Source organism: Schistocerca gregaria, chromosome 3, assembly GCF_023897955.1.
Source record: "Schistocerca gregaria isolate iqSchGreg1 chromosome 3, iqSchGreg1.2, whole genome shotgun sequence".
NCBI lineage: Eukaryota > Metazoa > Arthropoda > Insecta > Orthoptera > Acrididae > Schistocerca > Schistocerca gregaria.
The window spans coordinates 287157889-287182651 of NC_064922.1; the positions used below are offsets into that span (position 1 = coordinate 287157889).

The 24763-nt window shown below is 38.9% G+C and overlaps 1 protein-coding gene across 3 annotated transcripts in view; it reads left to right on the top strand.

Annotated features, from left to right (window-relative positions):
- Window positions 1-24763, top strand: part of LOC126353764 (uncharacterized) — a 254317-nt gene that overhangs the window by 229173 nt on the left and 381 nt on the right. For 2 of the 3 annotated variants that reach the window (XM_050002842.1, XM_050002845.1), the window contains exon 14: window positions 15045-15074. The exons of the other annotated variant lie outside the window; for it this stretch is intronic. In XM_050002842.1, coding sequence (XP_049858799.1) covers window positions 15045-15074 — 30 coding nt within the window. The remainder of the gene's footprint in view (window positions 1-15044; window positions 15075-24763) is intronic. 3 annotated transcript variants of the gene reach the window in all.

The window sequence follows — 24763 nt, forward strand, 5'->3', positions numbered from 1 at the left end:
ATATTACCCAATACTCATCTGACCAAAAATCCTTGTCTTCCTTCCACTTCACTTCACTGACCGCTACTACACCTAGATTGAGCCTTTGCATTTCCCTTTTCAGATTTTCTAGTTTCCCTAACACGTTCAAGCTTCTGACATTTCACCCCCCCGACTCGTAGAACATTATCCTTTCGTTGATTATTCAATCTTTTTCTCATGGTAACCTCCCCCTTGGCAGTCCCCTCCTGGAGATCCGAATTTGGGGGCTATTCCGGAATCTTTTGCCAATGGAGAGATCATCATGACACTTCTTCAACTACAGGTCACATGTCCTGTTAGTACACGTTACGTGTCTTTAATGCAGTGGTGTCCATTGCCTTCTGCATCCTCATGTCGTTGATCATTGCTGATTCTTCCACCTTTAGGGGCAATTTCCCACCCCTAGGACAAGAGAGTGCCCTGAACGTCTATCCGCTCCTCCGCCCTCATTGACAAGGCTGTTGGCAGAATGAGGCTGACTTCTTATGCCGGAAGTCTTCGGCCGCCAATGCTGATTATTTATCAAAATTTAGGCAGTGGCGGGGATCGAACCCGGAACCGAAGACGTTTTTGATTATGAATCAAAGACGCTACCCCTAGGCCATGGGTGCACCCCCTAGGCACCTCCTAGGCACCAAATTTGTAAATAAAATCTTAAGACAGGTGTATATAGGCTACACAACGAAAGCTGATTCTGCCTGCAGTTCTGCAGCCCAGTGAAAGAATGGCCAAAGACTTCACTGATAATGGCTCATTCCCAGCATTTGTCTATACCAAACACTCTGAAAAAGATGACATCATTAACATTAACCTTAGAGCAGTATGGAGGATGACCAACTGGTGTGCAACATGCAGCAGTGTCCTGTGTCAGCATCCGTGCAAAATTTCTACCAGTGACTTGCCGTTCTGTGGCTGGGCATAGCATTATGAGAGGAAGGACACCAGTGCTTGCATCTGCATAAGAGAGGTGCATAATTTGTTCATCTGTTGCTTGAATGTTTGGATAAAGTGTTCTGCTTCACTATTAGATTGAGAGTGGAACAATGCTGACATGACATTGTTAATGCCATTGGTGCCACAAAATTGCTGAAATTCTGCAGATGTGAAATGGATTCCAGCATTTCTGGTACATCTTCAGTACAAAAAGTCAATGTCAGAGTCTTGATAGTATTAGCTGTCTACCACAATAAGCCAACAAGAATTCCAGTAGGGACCCACAAAGTCTTTATGCAGACACTGCCAGGCGGTGATGAACTTGGACCGATCAAAACATTTCTGAGATGACCAGCCTGTCACTCTGCACATGCAAGGCATTGTGAAGTCAGTTGTTCAACTTAAGTGTTCATACCAAACTGTGTGCAATGGTGTCGGTCAAGCTGGTTAGTGTCCTTGATGGATAAGGTGAAGAATTTCCTTCTGACGCAAATATGGCACAACCAATCAGGAATGTTCATTGTCTGTGTATAATAACATCCTGCTGGACAGATAATTTATGCCAAAGAGCAAAATAATGGTGCACAACTGGATCACTAATCTGTTTAAATGAATGTGGCCAATGATTCAGAGATGCTGAAACAATATCTTGAGATTGGAGTCTGCAGCCATTGTCTGAGCAATCCATTGGTAGTTGATGGGAAAACCATCAAGTGTTTCATTGTTGTGAACATCAATGTGGAAACTAATCTTCAGAAATGTCGAACGTTGAATCAGCGACAACTGCGAGGTGAGAGAGAGTGTCTGCAATCAAATGCTTAGCCCTTGACTTGTACACAATTTTGTACTAATAATTTGAGAGGAGAAGAGACCATTGCTGCAACTTTAATGCTTCGCATGGAGGTACTACCTAGGAAGGGCTGGACAAGAGGTGAGAGGAGTGTGATCTGTCACCATGTAAAATTTTCTACCATATAGGTATCAGTGGTATGTGCCACCCCGCCCCCCCCCCCCCCCCCCCACATGTGATAGCAAGAGCTTCCTTATCAATCTGTGAGTTGTTGCTCTGTGCCCTGTTGAAGAGTCTGGATGCTAAGGCAACTGACCTATTCAGTGGTCCCATGAAAGAACAGCACCAGTGTTGTAAGAGGATGCAACTACAGGTACAAATGGTTTAGTGGGATTGAAATGTATCAAACAATAATTGACCAGTAAATCATCTTTTCTTTCTAAAATGTGACCAGATACTCTCTAGTCCACTCAGATTTGAAGACAATGTAGTGCAGCTGCAATCTGTGCCACGTTCAGAATGAGCTGAATGTAGTAAGTCAGTTTACTCAACTCCATGTGAAAGAACAGTACCAATCCTGTATGAGGATGCATTAACTGTAGGTTTGACTAGCTTAGAAGGATTCATTGATATTCCTAGGATAGTGGATACTGTGTCTGTTTATCATATGTCCTGAATATTCAATCTCAGTCTGGAAGAAGGAGCACTTGTCTTTATTACAGTTTAACCTAGCATCTGAGAACACTTAAAACAACTTACTGAGATTGGAAAGCTGGTCATTGTGTGTGTGGACCAAAATGATGTGAAGATATTCATTGGGAGTATGACCCAAAATAACTGTATCATTCAAATATTTCAAATAATAAGAAACTGAAGGAGCCAACTGTGAAAAATAACTTTGAAAAATTGCAGGTGTGGGCACTGCTGAAGGGCAACCTCAAAAATGCAAATTACCACAGGTGGGTGTTGGTGACAAAAACTTGTTACGACTGTTTCACCAAGAGACCCTGCAAATAAGCTTCATGAAGACCATTCTTGGAAAAGAAGTGACCTGCATAAAGTTTGTCTGCAAGTTCCTTGACTGTGGCAGAGGAAAAGAGTCAATCACAGTTTGTGGATGCACTAAAGGTGATGCCCACTGACTGGCTGCTACAGAGGAAATCACACCCTTTTCTGCCAGAATAAGAGTTGTACTGCCACTTGATCTCAGATAGGATGAGGGATGGGCTGTACTTCATAAAACTGTGGTTATGCATTGTCTTGGATGGTAATGTAATCCTCAAAATTAGTAGCTTTACCTAGGTTATCTTGAAAAAGTCACTAAATTTGTAACACAGTTCAACTACGATGTCAATAGGCACAAGAGAGTCCACAGAGATGCACTGACTTGAATGTGCAAACCAGACAAATCAAAGGAATCCAGGCCAAACATGTTTCCTTTGTTACGTGAGCACAGAACCATGAATGAAACTGTCTTGGTAACATTATGAAAAGTGGCTGGTAGGTCACAAGTGCCTAATACTTAGGCTTGCCTAACACTTCATAAGTGCTTCTTTTCAACCGAGTAACTGAGGCACCAGTGTCCAGGTGCATGTTTAATTTGCATATGGCAATTTACAGAGTGGCAAACAATTTCCTGATGCTTACTAGAAGAAGTGTGTAACTTCTTCATTTCTGTGTTATACTAGAGAAACTATTTGGCTTTGAAAAATTGCATTGAGATTCACTGACTGAGACTTTGGATAACATGCAAAGTGCATATTGGGCTTGCATTTTTTTGCAAACATGAAAACGATTGTACTTGAGACAATGATAACATTTAGCATTGTGACAGGGGCATTCCTAGTGTTTGTGTGCTTTGAAACACCAAGGGCATGGTTTAACACTGCTAGTCTTCTGCCTGGCACACTGAATCTGTTTATGTTGCTGTCTTGGCTGAAACTTTGTGTGCTGCAGTGCACAAGCTATGAGCACAACCTGTTTAGTACTACTCTATATGGCTCATTTAGTAGGTAAATCAAAGCCAACTGCTGCAGTGTCATACAAAAGCTGAGGCTCCTCTGATTCCAAAACCTGTAGGTCTTATATTGCAAATACATAGGTGAATGCCAAAGTGGTAGCTTTTGCTGTGGTGGAGGACACTTGTACCACACAGTGTTAATGTGAGTAGGTATCTGTTACTACCATCCATATATACTGTAGAAAGTTCCTCATGAAGTGTGTGCGAAAGTGGTCCCAGTGACTCTGTGGTAGTGGCTATGAATGACATTACTGTTGTGGTGCTGAAGGCCATGTAGCATACACCTTTCAGCTTCCAGTTACTTCAGTGATGTCTTGATTTATAAATTGCCTGTATACATACTGGAGAGCACCTTGTTTGCCCAGAGTAATAATAGGTATTTGGCTACCTGTTGCCATGTTCAAAAACCTCGACGTTCCTTAGCTGGAATGCCTGTTTGATGGTTGTCAGTGGAAATCTATTAAAGCTACTGGTTGGTCATCTATTTGCCAACAGATTTGTGAGGAAGACATATATGTCTCATCTGGACCTCCTAGTAATGGGAATAAAGCATCTTCATTTGAATGGCAAGCTGTGGTTCTAGAGTTTATCTTATATTGGTAATACTGAGAAACAGGGACCAATGTATAGGTGTTGAGCTGTGCATTGTGGGATGTAATGGGCTCATGCAGATATTGGTGGCAGTGGCTTGTGGTAGGTGAACAGCTCATAAACTCTGCCGAAAGTATATTCAGGCAATGGAAAATCCAAGATGGACTGCAACTATATTATGAGAAGGAAAGTAGCGGAGATGCTGAGTCACAGATAGGCATGACAAAGACTCTCACAATTAAAGCTTTTGGCCATTAAGGCTCACACACGCGCGTGCGCGCGCGCGCACACACACACACACACACACACACACACAACTGCAGTCTCAGGCAACTGAAACCACACTGAAAGCACCAGCACCACTGCACGGTGGGAGTGGCGACTGGGTGGGGGTAAGGGGGAGGCTGGGGTGGGGATGGGTAGGGATAGTATGGTGGGGGGTGGCGGACACTGAAGTGTTACAGGTTAGGCAGAGGGCCAGGGAGATGTGGGGAGGGGGGGGGGGGGGGGAGAAGTAGCAGAAAACAGAAAAGAAGAGAAATAAAAAGACTGGGTATGGTTGTGGAATGATGGCTGTGTAGTGGTGGAATGGCAACAGGGAAGGGGCTGGATGGGTGAGGGCAATGACTAACGAAGGTTGAGGCCAGGAGGGTTACGGGAATGTAGGATGTAGTGCAGGGAAAGTTCCCACCTGCACAATTCAGAAAAGCTGGGGTTAGTGGGAAGGATCCATGTGGCACAGGCTGTGAAGCAGTCATGGAAATGAAGACTATCATGTTTGGCAGTGTATTCAACAACAGGGTGGTCCACTTTTTCTTGGCTACAGTTTGTCAGTGGCCATTCATGCTGAGAGACAGCTTGTTGGTTGTCATGGCTACATAGATTGTGGCACAGTGGTTGCAGCTTTGCTTGTAGACCACATAACTGGTTTCACAGGCAGCTCTGCCTTTGATAGGATAGGTGATGTTAGTGACTGGACTGGAGTAGGTGGTGGTGGGAGGATGTACGGGACAGGTCTTGCATCTAGGTCTATTATTGGGGTAAGAGCCATGAGGGAAGGGGTTGGAAGCCGGGGTTGTGTAAGGATGGGCGAGTATATTGTGTAGGTTTGGTGGATGGTGGAATACCACTGTGAGGGGAGTGGGAAGGATAGTGGGCAGGACCTTTCTCATTTCAGGGCATGGCAGAAGTAATCAAAACTCTGAAAGAGAATGTAATTCAGTCGCTCCAGTCCTAGGTGGTACCGAGTTATGAGGGGAATGCTCCTCTGTGGCTGGACTGTGGGGCTTTGGGGGTAGTAGGAGACTGGAAAGATAAGGCACGGGAGTTTTTTTTGTTTTTGAGGGAGGACAATTATGGCCAGTGAAGGCTTTAGTGAGGCTCTCAGTATATTTTGAGAGGGACTGCTCATCAATGCAGATGCGATGACTACGGGTGGCTAGGCTGTACAGATTGACAGCTGTCCCTGCCATACAGCCTAGCCACCCATGGTCATTGCATCTGCAGTTATGAGCAGTACTTGACACATGTAGTTTTGAAACATTGCTGGGATGCTTGTTACATCAAACACCAACCTATGGCATAGGTATAATACAAATAGTTTGTTGATGACAATGCATATTTGAGACTATGCATGACGGGAAATCTGAATATATAGTTCAGGAAGGTCTATCATTGTGGAGCAATGCCCTCTGCATGGCACAAAAATAATTCTTCAGGCTGTAGTATTGGATTGGTGTCTATTACAGATTTGGCACTGACTGTGGCCCTGAAGTAACCACAAATGTGGAGAGATCTGTCTGGTTCATGGATAGCTGTGGAATGAGATGAGAAACATGATGGATGCTTTTTTAGCTTTAGTGCTGAATCCAATAACTGCTGGAAAAAATTTCATTCAAAGTCTATTGCATGTTGAAAAAGCAGTAGAATAAACATGTGGTTGCAAATATTCCAAAAGCAGAAGTGTACCTCACATGATAAGGTGCTTGCAATAGTTGTCTGACTCATTATCCCCAGACTTTCATTTGATTACAGCCTCTTGTAAATTTCATACTTCTGAATAGTTATTCAGACCAACAAATCAAAATATTGTGCTTGTTTACTGCATCAAATACAGAAAATGTGGCAAGAAGCTTTTATTTTTGCCAGCATTTTGGAAGCAAAAGTTTAGTGGTGTGTTTTGTCCTTTGATGTGAACTACTGTATCTTGTAAGCCTACAAACACACTTGTTATCATAGTAATATATGGACTGACAATCATACCACGTGCAATCCTTGAAAACCTTCTGAACAGACTTGTCATGAATCTTTGGGGGTCATTGTCCAGCTTGTTGGTTACATTTCCCTCTTGCACCATGACCTTTAAAGACATTTGCTATTCTTATTGTTTTTTTATCAATTACACTTATATGTTATTCACATTGGCACACTTTCTTGATTTCCAAATAATAATAATATTTTGAGAACAACGCTACACTGGTTTGTACTATTTTTAAAACTTGCATTATTTTGCATAAACTGACAGTTAAGTCAACAGCATAAACTCACAGTTTAGTCAACAGCTAAGGCAAAGCTGAAATATTTCTCTGAAAATTTGAATCATAGTGGAGTTTAGGGGAATAACACAAATTTACAGATATATAATATCACTTCAAAATCCACCTGTATTGACACTATGTAGAACTGTCTAAGTTATTTTCTATTCTGATTCTGTCTCAGTTGTTCACTGGTTTGATTTTTTCCACTGTTTGTAGTTGGTATTCCTGGTAGACACCTCACTTAAAGAATGACATTTTCTGTTCTCTTGGAGATGCATAAATGCATTGTAATCAAATCTCCTGTGTGTGCTTTTTAATCATTAAGTGATGCTACTCCTGTTTTTGTTTTAGATATCACTAACTCCTTTATTTAATTATTTTTGTACCTTATGTTAGTGTGGTAATGTGCTTCTAATCATAGTAATTATATACTAGTGTTTTTATTGTTAAGTGTCCGCCCCCGATAGCTGAGTGGTCAGCGTGACAGACTGTCAATCCTAAGGGCCCGGGTTCGATTCCCGGCTGGGTTGGAGATTTTCTCTGCTCAGGGACTGGGTGTTGTGTTGTCCTAATCATCATCATTTCATCTCCATCGACGCGCAGGTCGCCGAAGTGGCGTCAAATCGAAAGACCTGCACCAGGCGAACGGTCTACCCGATGGGAGGCCCTAGCCACACGACATTTCATTTCATTTTAATTGTTAATTGAATTTACTACACTAAATGTTGTTTATATTGTGTCAGTTGATAAGAAAACAAACTCATAGGTTGCTTTTTAATACAACCTACAAAATATTTAATTTGTGAATATTAACTTATTCACACATAATCCACAGCAGTTGCTTTTCTTGATTTGGGTTAGCTTGATTAAGAACACTGTTTGTGTAGTTTTCTTAGCAAATTGTTTAGTAAATTATACTGATGGATAGAAAATATGACTGTGTGTCCAGATTGAGAAGAAGCTGGCCAACATCTGCAAACAGAAGCAACTCACAATAAATGGAGCTGCTAAAAGATAGACTCTTGGGACATGTGTGTGAAGTACTGCAAGTTTTCCGTTTATCATCAGCTTGCTGGCAATGCTGTCCAATTACCAGCAAATGAACAGTTATCTTCAGTACAAGCACACATCATAACTGTGCTGATAGCCTTGTGTAAAAGGTGTGTGATGTGAGAAACAAAGGAGGTACCATTGTTCCTTTAGGGATACACTCTGGCACATTGTCCAGTGGTACTAGTGAATCTGGGTTGTTCAGTTCTATTTCTTCTTCTCCTCCTCTTTTTTTGTGGGGGCTATTCTTGTTGCAAATGAACAGAGGGTAATAGAATTTTTTGATCCTTTAGTTGTATTCAGAGGGTAAGGGCAAAATAAAATTTTGTCAGTGATGGGTTTGTGTGACCAGTATACAAGAACACTTACTGATGAAATGTTAACAATCCACTTCAAGTTACACAGCTGCAATTAGGAAGAGAATACGGGGTCTGTTCAAAAAATTTTGGAAATTTGTCCACAAAATTTTTCTATGCTTACCTTTTACTTATTGTGCATGATTGCCTTCAAAATACTCTCATCCACAATTTATACACCACTCCCAATGCCAGAAAAAGTCTTGGTATGTTTCTTGCTGGATCACATGAAACGCCATCTGCAAATTTTCTTTTATCTCGTCTATTGTTGCAAATCTTCATCCTTTCGACGGGGTTTTGAACTTCAGAAATATAAACTTCGGAAATAAAAAAGTGTGCAGGGGCCAGGTCTAGAGAGTAAAGAGGATGAGGAAGCACAGTTATTTCTTTTTTTGTGCAGTAGTCATGCACCGACAGGGATAAATATATGTGTGCGTTATTGTGATGCAAAAGCTGTGAATTATCTCCCCATATTTCAGGCCATTTCCTCCTTCTCACATTTTCTCATGGTTGTTGCAACATGTGTCACTAGTACCATCAATTAGTAGTTTGTCCCTATGGCATGAATTTATAATGAGTTAATCCTTCAAAGTCAAAGAAAACTATCAGCATGGCTCTGACATTTGACCTGACCTGGTGAGCTCTTTTTGATGTTGGAGAACCTTTCCCAACCCATTATGAAGATTGAACCTTGGTCTCAACATTGTAACAGTCGACCAATGTCTCATCAACAGTTATGATTATCTTAAGGAATATCTTTTCTCATTTGTGAGATGCAAATGCTCTCCACAGATTGCAAGGCAAATGTCTTTCTAGTCTTTACTCATTACATTGCTCCTCTAACTGTGCCATCTCAAAATTCGCAAACTGTGTGGCACAACGTTTTATTCAATACAGCACTGAGCAATAACTACCAGACATACAACAATGAAACTTTTTGTAGTAACACATTAAACACGGGATGTGCAGGGATGTGAACTGAATTTCATTCCATCACATCATTGGCAAAAAATTACTAATGTTCCAGAATTTTTTGAACATACCCCTTTTTTAACATCACTGAGATATGTTTCCCACAGACAGCAGGATAGAGTTTGTGTATACACTGTTGTGTTGAGTGTACATTGGGTTATTGTAACTAATGGTGATCATCCTATAGCACTCATGAACTGTGCATGAGGAAGGGAAATGCAAATGAATTTCTTGGTTACAAATTTTGCTGTACAGTAGCTGTCTGTCTCTCTCTTCATTCTCATTTTATCTACAAAGTAATTTTACTAGAATGAATGATGCAGATATGAAGAGGTCTCACAGTAGATCACAGATGTTACACCAATTCTAGGCACTGAATGAGTTTTTCTGTTTTCTTTGTGGAGAAACAAACTTGATATTCCACTTCATGATTTTTGTCAAAGTTTCTACTGTAGATTATCTGCCTTTTCTGGTTATGTGACACAATTAGAGACTCCCTTGTTAATAATACTATGCTACTACATGCCCAGTGCATGCAGATTTTACATATCATCAAACTTTCCAGACATTCCATGAAGACAATTACAAAACATGTCTCATGAGACTGACAAGTGTTAAATCATGCAAGAACATAAGAACTAAGAATGTGACTACCATTTATTGACTTAAAATATCTATAAATGTTCATGCCCTCTAAATCATTGATGTTTATTGTATGTAAAGACCAGATTATCATGAGTCAAGTCACTGAAACTCCTGACAATGAAAGTGAGTAGAACCCGCAATCACTGTAATGTAAATCACTGTAGAGTATGATCCATAAAACATGGAAGTATATTTTGACAGGACACCAGAATAAAAAGGTGCTTTTATTGAATATATGAAGGATATTTCAATTACTATCATGAAGCACACTTTTTATTCATGCTTACATTGGTGGTGATGAATTAACAGTTTGTTTAAGGGGCATGAGATGTTTGCTAGTATGACAGGAGAAGATGTTCGAAAAAAATTATAATCTTGCATGATCAATTATTATTTTAAAAGCCTTGTGTAAATATTTAAAAGACAATACCAGAGAAAAAAAGTTGCTACTCACCATATAGCGGAGATGCTGAGTCGCGATAGGTACAACAGAAAGATTCACACAATTATAGCTTTCGGCCATTAAGGCCTTTGTCAGCAGTAGACACACACACACACACACACACACACACACACACACACACACACACACACACACACACACACACACACACACACATGCAAACACAACATGCACACATGTGTGTAATGTAGTTTCAGTTCTCTGAGACTGCACGTATGCGTGAGTGTATGTGTGTCTACTACTGACAAAGGCCTTAATGGCCGAAATCTGTAACTGTGTGAATCTTTTTGTTGTGCCTGTCACGACTCAGCATCTCCGCTATATGGTGAGTAGCAACTTTCCTTCTCTGGTATTGTTATATTCCATCCTGAATTTTCCATTGTTTGATTTTATTTAAAAGACAAAGTAGTCCTGAAATGGAAAAAGAGTACTCTAATACTGCAGTATATGAAATAACTACTCCAACAGATGAACACTGTTTGAAGAGACAGTTATGTGATTTTATTTCATATTCTGGCTTGTTACTTTTTAGGGTGCTAAATGCAGTCTATGCATCAGTATTAATGTAAACTGCTGTATTTTTCTTGCATACAATACTAGTGTGGAGTACATTGTCAGTAGTGTTACAAATAATAGTGGGAAAATATGCTAGTATTCCATTCTGTGTATCTGAGTTATTTGCCACATAATATGCAGTGGAAGTTTTCTGTGTATTATTTGGGTTTGTGATGTACAAAATAAGTACTACATCTATGAATGTCAACAAATATAACCTATACTCATAAATTTTAACGTTCAAGTGTAATATTAATGTGTTTACTTGCCACAGATTTTTTGCACTATACTGTGTTCAGTGCTATTTTACAGGCATTCTTGTAAAAAGATACTGATTTGTGTTGCCAAAATTACTTTTTAATTGTTATGATGTTATATATATGAACTGTTAATGAAAACTGTTTGTATATGATTTTCATGCCCTTCTGGGACCATGACACTGTGCAATTATAAGCTTAAGTAAAATACACATTGTAATTTTATTAATAAAAGTTAAAGTGAAATTACTCCTTGTAATTTTATTAATAAAAGTTAAAATGTACTGCATGTTGTTAGAATTGTTAATTCTATCGAACATGTAGTGTTGAAAAATCTGTCGAAAATCCAAAGAAATTCTGATCAATGGCACTAAACTTTGTACAGAGATGCTCATGGATGAGAAAGTGAAAATGAGGGTAAGAGAGCAAAATCAGAAATATTGGAAATACAGTACTCTATTTTCAAGTTTCCCTTTAATAGACAGATGCAGTGCCACTGCACAATTTTACTTCTTGCGTCATTGCAAAAATGAGTGACACAGTGGTGTTCAAGGGTGCTGAGAAACAGCTAAAATCAGTGAAATTAAACAAGGCTTCAGAACCAGGTGGGATCCTTGTTAGATTTCATACGCAATTATCAACAGAGTTAGCTCCAATTTAAACCATAATATACAACAGGTTCCTTGAACAAAAAACTGCTCAGGGATTTGAAGAAAGTGCAGGTCACACCTGTCTCAATGAAGGCTAACAGATATGATCCTCAAAACAACCCTCCAGTCTCACTGACATCCATGTTTTGTAGAACCATAGAATATATTCTGAGTTCAAACAAAGTGAGACAACTTGAACCTCCTCCATGCCAACCAGCAGGGATTCTGGATTGTGTGAAACCCATCTTGCACTTTTTCACATGACATTTTGAAAGCCATCAGAAGAAAATAGCTGGATGCAATGTTCCTAATTTTCTAAAAGTATTTGACTCAGTGCTATATCAACATTTATTGTCCAGAGTGCAATGATGTGGAGTATTAAACAAAGTTTGTGACTGGGTTGAGTATTTCTTGGGAGGCAGGACACAGCACGTAGATTTGTATGGAGAATCATCAACAGAAGTAGAAATAACTTCAGGGGCACCTAAGAGTACCATAGTATTTTGGGACTCTTGTTCATATTGCATATTCATGATCTTGCAAACAGTATTAACAGCAACCTCTATTACTACAATAGCAGCCATTCAGAATTATAACCAAACAGCTCATACAGATATCTGTGTATCACAATTTGTAGGGATATGAAACAGAATGATTGCACACAATGGAAAGTCCAGGATACAATAACAACAATATGGAAAGGATAAATTGCAAGTCACCACATAGAGCAGACCCCGAGTCACAGATAGGCACAAGGAAAAATACTACTAAAATATTAATCTTTTAGACAAAGTCCTCCCTGAAGTCCTCCTTCTGAAATAGAAAAAAAACAACACATTCTCACATTTGAAGTCAGGCCCAAGAGATCAGAGACAATGGTCATGTGTGTGTGTTTTCTTCTATTTTAGAATGATAAATTCTCCTGAAAGCTTAATATTTTAGCATTCTTTTTCATTGTGCCTGTGTATGACTCAGTGCCTCTTCCATGTGGTAAGCAGCAATCTGTCCTTTCTATATCGTTGCTAATGATTCAGTCATAGGCAATGCACAAGGCAGACTTAAGCTCATTGGTAGGATACACGGAAAATTCAATCAATTTACAAAGGAAAATGCTTATAAATCACTTGTGTGCCTCATCTCAGAATACTTCTCAAGTGTGTGGGACCCATACCAAATAGGACTAACGGCGGATATCAGACGTCTACAATTATGGCTGTCACCAATTGCCACAGGATTGTTTGATTCATGTTAGAACATCACAGATATGTTGAAAATATGAAGTTGGAAATCTCTTGAAGAGAGATACAGTTTATCCCCTGAGAGCATAGTTACAAAATTGCAAGGTTGTATGTTGTATAAAGAATCTAGAGACATTCTTCACCTTGTATGTGTCAGCACTTTAGGTATCATGAAGACAGAATTACACTAATTACAGCAAGCACAGAGGCATTTAAGCAGTCATTCTTTGTGTGCTCTATATGTGATTGGAATGGGAGGAGACCCTAAATCTTGTACTATGCTAAGAACCTTCTGCTGTGCATTTCACAGTGGTTTACACAGCAAATATGTGGATATAGACCATACTATCCAACTTTACTGCAGTTGTTCAACAATGCGCATAGCAAAATGCATGTATTTTGAGGATTTAAATGGCCATCTTTCATGCAAGTGCTTTTCAATTTGAAAAAAAAAATCCTTTAATGTAGATTACATTTTGCTTGGAAACATCCATTTAGAACTTGGTTCTGAGCATTACATCTTATCTGATACTAAATGCATGCTTGTCAGATCATGTTGTATGCAACTCACAAACTAGGACAAACAAACAATAACAACTGTCCTTTATACGCAACTTATTCTGTTTACACATATTATGATAATTTCTTGTTTAGTTGACTAATTGTTTCTATGTGTCATGGACATTAAGTCAATATCTAGTTTGTTCTTACACCTTCATCTTCATGCAAAATTGCAATATTCTTGAGCTAAAATTCCTTATCTTTGGTTTCCTCAAAGCACTCGACTCTGGTTTCTCTGTCACCCCTCCTGTTTTGACCCAAAAGAGTATGGTGTGACTACAACATGAATTTTTCTCAATTGATACAGGAAATCCTTATAAAAACTGTTTGGCTAATTCTCTTTTATATTTATTGAGAAATTTCATATTTTCCCTAGTAGAAGTCCATTGTTAGTAAAATAGTCAAAATTATTGTGTGGAATACTTGTGGAGAGGAGTGAGTAAAGAAAATCTCCTCACTACATAGTGGAGAATTGATTGTTGGATAAGCATGTAAATAAGAACATGTGTTATACAGCACTGTAGTTTCCAAATGCATTCTTCTACAGAGTGTCCCCCTGCCCCTCCCAACACACACACTTTTTTCTGGTACTTCAAGCTGAGTGGGCAAATATACTATTCACAGAGGCTGGTATTAGGGGTGAAAAATCCAAATGTATGAGCTGCAAAGCAGCTATTGTAGAACAACAGGTTGTGTTCGAAAGTGTCAAAGTGTGTTACACAACTACGGTACATGGTCAAACTTGTTCTCAGCCATGGATTTGTGTGGTTACTTACAGTGATGGGCAGGCAGTCATGTCCTCTGTAATAAAAGAGCCCTGCAGTAATTATAGCAGAATTGATATATGACATAGCTGCTTTCAAATAGGCCATGCTGGATGGCTTCATGGGAAAGTTCTTGAACATACCTCTTATGCATATTTTGAGAATGGATTGGAGGCCTGGTGATGCTAGTACTGATAAGGATAAATCAATGTTTAGCAGCCCATGTATTATCATTTTAGAAGAGGTTGGAAGGTTTTTTAATTCAAGTTATTCTATTGGAAAATGCATTGGATTATACTTCATGCTTCCTTCCAGAAGAAGCAACAGTAGCTTCATTTTTATGTAATGATCATAGAATATTAATATCTGAAGCATTTTCACTGAAAGTATTTTAGTGTACAGTTCTGTATGATGATACATTTATGATTCTTCACATACACTTTCTGATGTGAGTATTCCAGTTACATAACTCTTCACATTCCAAAATCACAGAATATGTGCCTCACCATGTGACTATTTATAATCTCTGTCATACAATTGTATAACTATAGGTTTCACATATTGATATTTTGGTAGATTCTACTGAAGTACAGATGTTTCCTGATATTAATAACTTTAAAAAAATTTGTTTCTGCCCACAGATTAAGGAATCCCAACGCTTATATTCCAGAGTAAGTGACTCATCCTGAATTTTTGACTTCTGCAATAGTGCCTATGGTGTTACAGAAATCAGAAACATGACAGTGGATTAAAATACTCATATGTGTGGACAGTTTTTAGCTGTTTTATCAGATTTGTACTACTGAAGATTGTTTTATAGTATTTTTACTCTTGTATATTCTTCTCTAATCCATTCACCATTGTTTTCTAAACAAACAGAGTGGTTCAGTAAAATGGGCATAATGCAATGTTTCAAACAGAAAAGATGAGAAACCTCACTATTCTTAACTTACGACTGTTATCTGTTTGCATAAGTACATCTAGAATAAATTGCTGAATATATCTTTACTCTTCATTGGTTTGCTTATAACAAACCTTTTAGGCTGTGGAATGTAAGAGGCAGGGGCCTGCACCTCTGTGCTTTAATTACTGTGGCAGTTAGTTGAGTTTTCTCCATAACTGTTTCTGTATTAAATATCAGGCCCCCGTGATAACTGTCTAACCAGTTTTAACAGTGAGGAAAGTCTGTGATAAACAAACTGGTAAATGATTTCACACAAGTGCTACATATGAAAAAAAATGATAATCATCCATAATTAAAGTTCTGATTGACTTTAAAGATATGACCATTCTGTACTGAACAACTTTGTGTATGTACAAATTAAAAGGTGTATTGGAAGGTATATGTAAATGTGAAAATGTGAATGTGTTACTACTTTTATGAGCAAAGCAAACAAATAAATATGTGATAAATTTATATATACACTTTATAACAAATAAATTCTGCTTATTTAAGTGATGGAAGGAATGAGTATGTATTTGTGTAATTAATGACTGTGATTGTTTGAAAAATATAAGTACAGTATAAGTCTTTTTATTTCTGATTAGCTCATCATGGCTTTTGTCAGAAGTAATCATGTTATTGTATAATGACCTTGAGGTTGATAGAATCACCTTTGTTCAGAGCCTGATTCCTTATTACACACTTAAGCTTCCAAAAATGTTTTGCTGGTGTCATGCCTCTGCCTCATTCCCAATAATGTTAAGAAATTTACCTAAAGCTGCAATGTCTCATGAACCTCCTGACAAGTTATTTGCCTGTAGGGTGCTGTGACCATGCTGATTTTGCTATTTTGTTTCAGTGACTGCTAAGAAAAGATAATTGTGATTTTCTTGAGGATATGAGTATGGGTTTTTGGAACAATGCTGCTGCCTCCTCTTCCTTCTCCCCCCCCCCCCCTCCTCTCTCTCTCTCTCTCTCTCTCTCTCTCTCTCTCTCTCTCTCTCTCTCTCTCTCTCTCTCTCTCTCTCTCTCTCTGTCTCTCCTCCCTGCCCCTCTCTCTCCCTCCCCCTCTCCCTGTGCATATCAAAGTGAGAGTCTCGGATTATGGATGGCTCATCTGATTCAGTAAAACTGAGTATTGGCAAAAGCATAATTTTAGCCTTCTTGTGAACATTTTTAGCTCAAAACTATATGTAATTCCTAGCTACTGAAGGAGACTTTGAATGATTTCATTAGACATGCTTGCATAAATCATTTGAAGAGAAGTGACATGAAAGGCAAGTATTTAGGTTAAAGTTCTGGTTGGCAGATAATTTCAATTTGTCAGGGAAGTTTACATAGTTAGGAATTCTGTAGTATCAGTTAACAATGTTACTGTCACTAAATCTGGAACCCTATCCTGCAACAATCTGTCTTCTAGTTGATGACAAAGGAAGTTTGCATGATAGGAAAACTACAGGTTATTTCAAAAGGTTGTCAGTCTTACATGTATAATGTCAATGGCAGCCATAATCCAGTTATAAACTTACAGTAATTTGAGTAATACAGTCCTCCAATTTTCATAATTATTTTGCAACTTATCATCTAATAATGATTATTTAATTTGCCTCTTCTATTATCTTGAGTATTTCTTTGGCTTTTCTTAAATTTAATATCTTATGTGTGTCATTTGCACTTTTCTTTTTGATTTTTTTCCTCAATAAATCCAACCTGCTTTGCACTTCACAAGGCTAAGCAACAATCAAATATGGGTATGTCTAGAGTTTTCTCCTATGATAATTCTTGATTGTCTTTGTTGATTCTACTATTTAATGTAAGAGTCATTGATTTTCCTGTGAGATATTTTGCTTTTAGTTTCTTCTGTTGTATAATATCAGAAGCTACTAGTTATTTTTCTCAAAACTTTTCTCTGTTCCCATATTTGTGTCAGTTTCAGCTTTTAAGTTTACATCTTTTCTCTATTTTTCCTTCCATGCTTACTGATGTAATCTTTCAAATGTCCCACATTTAGTTACTTAATTACATGTTCCATAGGTAATTTGAATGATTCTTCCATTAAAATTATGTGGAATGAGTTAGTTTACAGCAGGATATGAATATATGATTAGTGTTAACATGAATAAATACATTATTATTTTTAGTTCTACTCATGCAACTCTCCCTCTCTAGGAGGAGTTATCCAGGAGAAATGATTCTGAAATAGATTTAAAATTTGCTTCAGTATCTGTCAGGCATTTCATGTTATTGGGCTAATAATCAAAAACTTTTTTGTTGCTGCACATTGAACTCCTTTGTGAGCCACTGACAACTCTAACAATGGGTAATAAAGGTCATTTGCCCCTATAGTGTTGTAGGTATGGATATCATTGTGCATCTCAAATTATATTGGATTATTTATGATGAATTTTATTAGCAAAGTATGTATTGTGATGGTGAGTTAAAATGCCTAGCTGCATGAAAAGGTACCAGCGTGATGTATGTGGGTAAATTATTCTAACTGCTCACTTTTGTGCAATCAGTACTTCTTTTCTAAGTTTAAAAACCAGTTTTGTTTTATGAAAAGATTCACAGTATTTGTACAGCTTTCAAGCCATCAATAGAACTTTAGTTGAATCGGTTTTTTCTGTTGATACCACATCATTTATATTGCATGATTACAAACTGTTACATCAGTAACATGAAGTCTTGGTACAGTAAACAAATAGTGATGATCCTCTGGTTGTTATCTTTTCTACATTGATTGGCATATAATTAATACAAAGGAAATCCTTTGAAACTGTTCTTGAAATATACATTTCCACAAATATGCTGTTGTGCTTTTTTCCTATTGCATCTAACTCTAAAATATATTTTTGTTTTTTACATTACTAACAGAAACTAATTTTTTTTCAAATGCTATACTGCCAAATATGCGCATTTTCAAGAATTCAGGCCTTTTTTATTAAAACAATTCCATTATCCAGTTATATGTGCCAGACAGTGGAATTTCCAGGTTGGAATACCAGCAATATTATGAAAAAGATAAATTGCTATTCACCATAAAGAAGACACAATGAGTTGCAGATAGGACAGTGAATACACATTAAACTTTTGTCCACACTCTTATTCAGAAAAGAAAACACAAAACATTCACACAAGCCAGTGCTTGTGTGAATGTGTATGTTTGCTTTCTTTCCTGAAGAAGGCTTTAGGCCAAAGCTAAGCCTGTAATGGTGTCTTTGTTGTGCCTGCCTGCAACTCAGTGTGTCATCTTTACAGTGAGTAGCAATCTATCCTTTTCCTAATATTACATGTATCAGAAGCAGAAATCAAAATTCAGGTCTGCCTGCTTTCCACTTAGAGTTTTCTCTCTTTGTGTTGAGTTGCAGACAAATTACCTCTCACACTTTCAGTACATGATAGGACATAATCTTCTGGACAAAGCAACTAAGTAGGAAAAAAAATCATTTATTCTGAAGAAGTGTGCAATAAGAATATTGTGCCAAGTGTATAATCAATCATCTTAGAGAAGCCTCTCCAGGGGCCTGGGTATTCTTAAACCTGTGCACATAAGCACATACTCCCTAAGGGTATTTACAGTTAATAATAAGAGTGATTGAGGATGAACTGCAATTCACAAAAAATACTAGAAATAAAAATGATTTTCTTGTAGACTGTGCTTATTGCTCTAGGGTTCAAACTGGAGTTTTATACTTTGGTGCAAAAGTTAGCGGTAGACATATGGTTGGAAACTGAAAATCTCCATATATCCATAAACAAAGCAAAATAATACTGCATTAGCCACTACTTCTATAATTTATTAGAATATTTTGACTCAAGGCATGTGAATTCCATGCCACTCTAATATTTGTTGTAACGAAATAAATTCTGACATTGGCCACAATTGGACATTGAAATGAGTGCAGTGGCGACAAGTGAAAATTTGTGCCAGACCGGAACTCAAACCTGGATTTTTCACTTCACACAAGCAGTCACCTTAACTGCATATTACACACATCTTGAGTTTTCCAGTGTATACAGAACTGATAGTGACCTGTGTAAAGGTCCATAAATGCTTTAAGTATGGTATGAAAGTTCTGACCAAATGTAAATAACTTAAGAGTAAAGAGACCACTCACTGAATAACAGAAGCATTGAGTCAATGACAGGCAACACAAAAGAAAAAGAAGACTTGCTAGCTTTCAGAATAAATCCAGTGCCAAGCTGGAGTAGAAACATGCACACACACACTTGCTCGCTTTCAGAATAAATCCAGTGCCAAGCTGAGTAGAAACATGCACACACACACACACACACACACACACACACACACACACACACACACACATATGTGCCACTATATTGTGGCAGTTGGGCACCAATGCCAAGACTGCATTTCAGCAAGTAGGCTCAGGCAGGTTGGGGGAGGGGAGGGGGGGGGGGGTTGTATCAGGTGGGATGAGTAGAGGGAGACAGAACGGGTGGCAGGAAGAGAATTTAGGGGTGGATAGCTAGTGACTCGGAGGGAGGCAGCAGGTTTGACAGCTACGAATGTGGGCGTGGGAGGTGGCAGGTGCGTGAGATAGGCATCTGACACACAGGTACCAGAGCTGGATAGGTGTGGCAGAAATTACAGTGGATATGTGGATTAGGAAGGGAGGACAGGTCATAGGAATGGGAAAGTTTTAAGGGGAGGTTGTGAGGACAGTGGATTAACAGAGATTGACACCAGGAGTGTCATAGGAGCAAAGGGCATGTTGTAAGCACAACTTTCATCCACACAGTGATGAAAAATGTGTGGCGGAGGGAAGGTTCCAGATGGCCCAGACTCTGAAGCAGCCATTGGAGTTGAGCATTTCATGCTCAGCTGCATATTGCACCACAGGGTAGTCAACTTTGATGGTGTCCACAGTTTGACAGTGGCTGTTAGTTCTAGTGGACAGCTGGTCATTATCATATCAATGTAATAAAACTGTGCAGCGATTGCTGCAGAGTTGGTGTATGACATGGATGCCTTCAGTCTTCAACTCAATGTTGCCTATAGCATTATATACAGTCGCACACAAGCGACAATAATGACAATAGTGGCGCCCCATTGTGAGCCATTCAATGCTGTTGTATATGTACAGCTCCAAGCCAGAGTTGTGGTGATATCAGCTCCATGAGGCTATTTATAGCCCAGCGCCAGCCTTATCAACCTCAACTTCCCGCCAGTTGCACAACCATCAATGAATTTTTCTCTATCACATGCTTAGTAGTACTAGGGCCTGTGACGAGAACCAGTCAGCTCAAACCTTCTTTAAGTGGTTGTGCCTTCTTTAAGCTGTTTCCTGATTGAACACAACATGTCTTTAACTCTAAGTACCTACGTTAGCAATGTTTGGCTCTTAAATAAGCTCTTAACAAAGAAAGTTATTGGTAGAGTCCTGTTAACAGTTAATGATGAGTAATTTAGATGACCTTCTGGATAGTGATTTTCTGGTTAGTGATGTTTTGTCAGGAGATCCTGGTGTACCTGCTTAAATGTTGTCTGGTGACTTCTTTGGTGTTCATGATCATAACAGAGATGAGTATGGTGATCATATACGCAGGTTGCCTTCTACTGGTGGTGGTATGGTAGCTGAATGTGGCCAGTGTGTTCTGGAGAGATACCTTGACGTGTATCAGCCTTCTATGTCTGGTGTACATTTAAGTCAGTCGAGTGTAAAAGATGGTGCCTGCACATCTGGGTCATGTGACATGGGTGTTGCCCATGCAGGTGCAGAGTGCACTCTGACAGCAGCTTGGGTGAAGCTGCTTGGGGTCAGGGTGCCTGGTATTACTAGGCCCATGATGGAGAAAAATTAATTTCTGGTTGTGCAGACAGTGTTGGTTACTTAACTCTGTGTTATCGTAAATAAAGTGTTGACCTTAAATAAAAAGACTACTCATTGATCTAGCCAAAACCCAAGCAGCAATTATTCTTGGTGTTTTAGCTCTCTGGGGTGCTCTCTGTGTCTCTGGGATACCCCTGTGAACGTGTGTGTCTCTGTGTGCCATAACTCGTTAACGTACGCAGTCGGAGTTAAAGACGTGTTGTGTTTAGTTACGCAACTACTTAAGGAAGGTGCAACCACATAAGGAAGGTATTAAGGTAGTTGGGCTGGCCAGTTCTGGACATGGGCCATAGTATTACAAGGCCCGTGATAGAGAAAAATTCATTTCCTGTTGCACATCTGGCAGGAAGTGGCACTACTGGGTAGTCAACTTTGTTGGTGACCACATTTTGGCAGTGGCCATTAGTTCTGGTAAACAGCTGATCATTGTCTTGTCAATGTAAAAAAACAGTGCAGTAATTGCTGCAGAGCTGGTGTATGATATGGGTGCTTTCATCAGTAGGCCTGCCTCTAATGTGGTAGGATAAGCCTGTGATATAACTTGAGTAGGAATTGCTGGGTGGGTAGATAGGGTAGGTCTTGCACCTGCATCTTCCACAGCAAAGGCAAGGATTTGCAATGGGAGTGGCATAGGGATGAGAGTAAGTTGGGTAGGTGATGGAATATCATTTTAGGAGAGGTGGGAAGGATCTTGGGTGTGATGTCTCGCATCACCCAATATCAGCCTGGACTGCAATAACACAACCATCGCTGGACTGGCACAACTAAACCACATCCTTCAGAAGGACTTCGATTATCTATCATCATGCTTGGAAATGAGAGATATCCTTACCCAAGAAACTTCCTATGTCTCTAAAGTGATATTCCATCACCCAACCAACCTACACAACATCTTTGTCCATCCCTGTGCAACTCCTATTCCAAATCCCTTGCTACAGGTTTCATGTCCCATTGGAAAACGCAGCTGCAAGACCTGCCCAGTCCACTCACTCACCACTTCCTACTCCAATCCTGTCACAGGCTTCTCCTATCTCACCAGAGGCAAGGTCACCTGTAGAAGCAGCCATTCATATACCAACTCTGCTGCAATCACTCCACTGCTTTTAATGTTAGTATGGTGATGAACCAGCTGTCCATCAGAATGAATGAGCACTGCCAAAATGAGGAAAAAGTTGGTCACCCAGTGGCCTAATATGCAGGTGAGCACTGCATGCTTGATATCAATGACTGCTTCAGATCCCGGATTATGTGGAACCTTCCGTCCACCACCAGCTTTTCTGAACTCCATAGATGGGTGTCATCCTTGCAACACATCCTTCTCTTGAGTAACCCTTCTGGCATTTTCTTCATTAACCCACTGTCCCCACACACCCCACTCAACAATTTCCGCTTCCTCTGTCCTGCCATTCCCTCCCAATCTACATCTGCATGTCACTTTCAGCTGTGGTAGCCATGCATCAGATGCCTAGCTGGTACATCTACCATCCCTCCCTCCCTACATGTTCCTAGCCCACATACCTACTGCATTCCTCAGAGTCACTATCCACCGAACCCAAACCCCTCTCTCTGCCTCCCACCTCTGTCTCCCTCTACCCACCCCATTCGGCACAATCCCCACTCCACCACTCTGGTCCACCTGCTGAATTGCAGTCTCGGCATTGTGTATCCAGCTGGCACAATGTACGTGTACGTGTGTGTGTGTGTGTGTGTGTGTGTGTGTGTGTGTGTGTGTGTGTGTGTGTGTGTGTTGTAGCTTGACAAAGCACTTGTTCAAAAATCTGGAAAGTTTTCTTTCTGTTTTTTGTGTGTCTGTCAATGACTCCTTCACTGAGTGATCCCCTTTACTCCTAAATTATTTATGTAAATGCTTTATTTGAAGTATTAGACAAGGACAGCTCCAGAGCAGTATTAGTGTAGGAGAAGGACCAGCAGCATTTTTCAGACTAGGTACTTTCTCCTAATGTATATTTATATATAAAGTAATAACATAATTATCAGTGTGAGTAGACTGGAATTAGTCACTATTTGTTCTTGATATGCTTTATGGAAGTAGTCTGCATTGACTTCTTCTCTTTCACATATAACATGAACTTAATCCACATTTATGAAGGCTCTCCTTCATGATGGAAATGATGGAATTTATAGAACATGATATGTGAATGAATGAAAATGCTTTTATAATCTTCTTTTTCTTATTTGTTATGATACTAAACTTATCAGTATTATTTCACGTGAGAACAACCAAGTACAATAAGCAATAATCACTGGATTCTGTGAGGCCAAGGTCTTACCATATATGCTACATGGCTTGCATTGTTGATACACTTTTTATATTTCATTGAAAGCCATACATTTAAAAGAAACTAGGCTCTGTTTCACTTAAAAAAGGACAGTGACTAACTTGACATACTGGTTGGGAGGGGATAAGTAGAATGCAATAAATAGTTGCAGTATTGATTGCTTTAGTTTGTAGGAAAGAAAATATGGTGACAAAAATACAATTTTTTACCTGACATTAATATGCAGTATTTTGCAGCTCGTTATTCACAAATTACAACACTTAATTACTTTGAAAATCAATCAAAGATCAAGTTAAAAAAATAATTGAATGCTTGCATCAGATCATGTTGCGAAACACAGCAACATGAGTCTGAGTTGTTCTTCATCCAGGAGGAACACAGATATCCCATTCTCTCGCAAGAGTTATAAAATTATGGAGTGAAAACATATCTTGCTGTTAGCCACTTACATAAAACATTGCAACTATCATTGATTAAACTCTGCTATTTTTATTTTTCTCTGTTTCCGTGAAATCAGGTCATAATTTCATTTTCCTCCTCCCAGTTCACTATTTCCTCTGTCTGCTCCCAGTAGCTGAGTTGTCAGCGTGACAGAATGTCAATCCTAAGGGCCTGGGTTCAATTTCTGGGACTGGGTGTTGTGTTGTCTTAATCATCATCATTTCATCCCCATTGGCACGCAAGTCGCCGAAGTGGTGTCAAATCTAAAAGACTTGCACTTGGCGAACGGTCTACCCGTCGGGAGACTCTAGTTACACGACATTTACATTTACAATTTCCTCTGTCTTTCAAACTTTTTACTAATTGCAATATTGTTAAGCTATGAGGAAGGACAATTCTATCAAAAGTTTTCTAGTATTTTCTCCTTCTCTTTTTATCCTCAGGATAAAATTTTGTTAAATGGTATTATTCTTATTGTTATAATTACATTTGTAGGTGTAAGCTACTCTTCAGCTGTCACTGTTGTGTGTCAAATGCTTGGTTTTAAAGCTGCAATGTAATACACTTTAATAATTCACATTTCATTTGACTGCAGTGTAAAATGTAATGTAAGAGGTCGAGTTACAGAGCAAATTGTTGAAGAGTAAGGAATTTACTTAATCCTGTACTTCATAAATCTTGATGAGTGTAGAAAATTTTTATAGTTTTGTTACAATGATTAAATATTTAAAGTATGTGGAATGAGAATACTGGGCAAGAGAAATGTTTTTATTGTCTTTTTTGTCATAACATTAATTTGTCTGCCACTTGATTTTTTAATG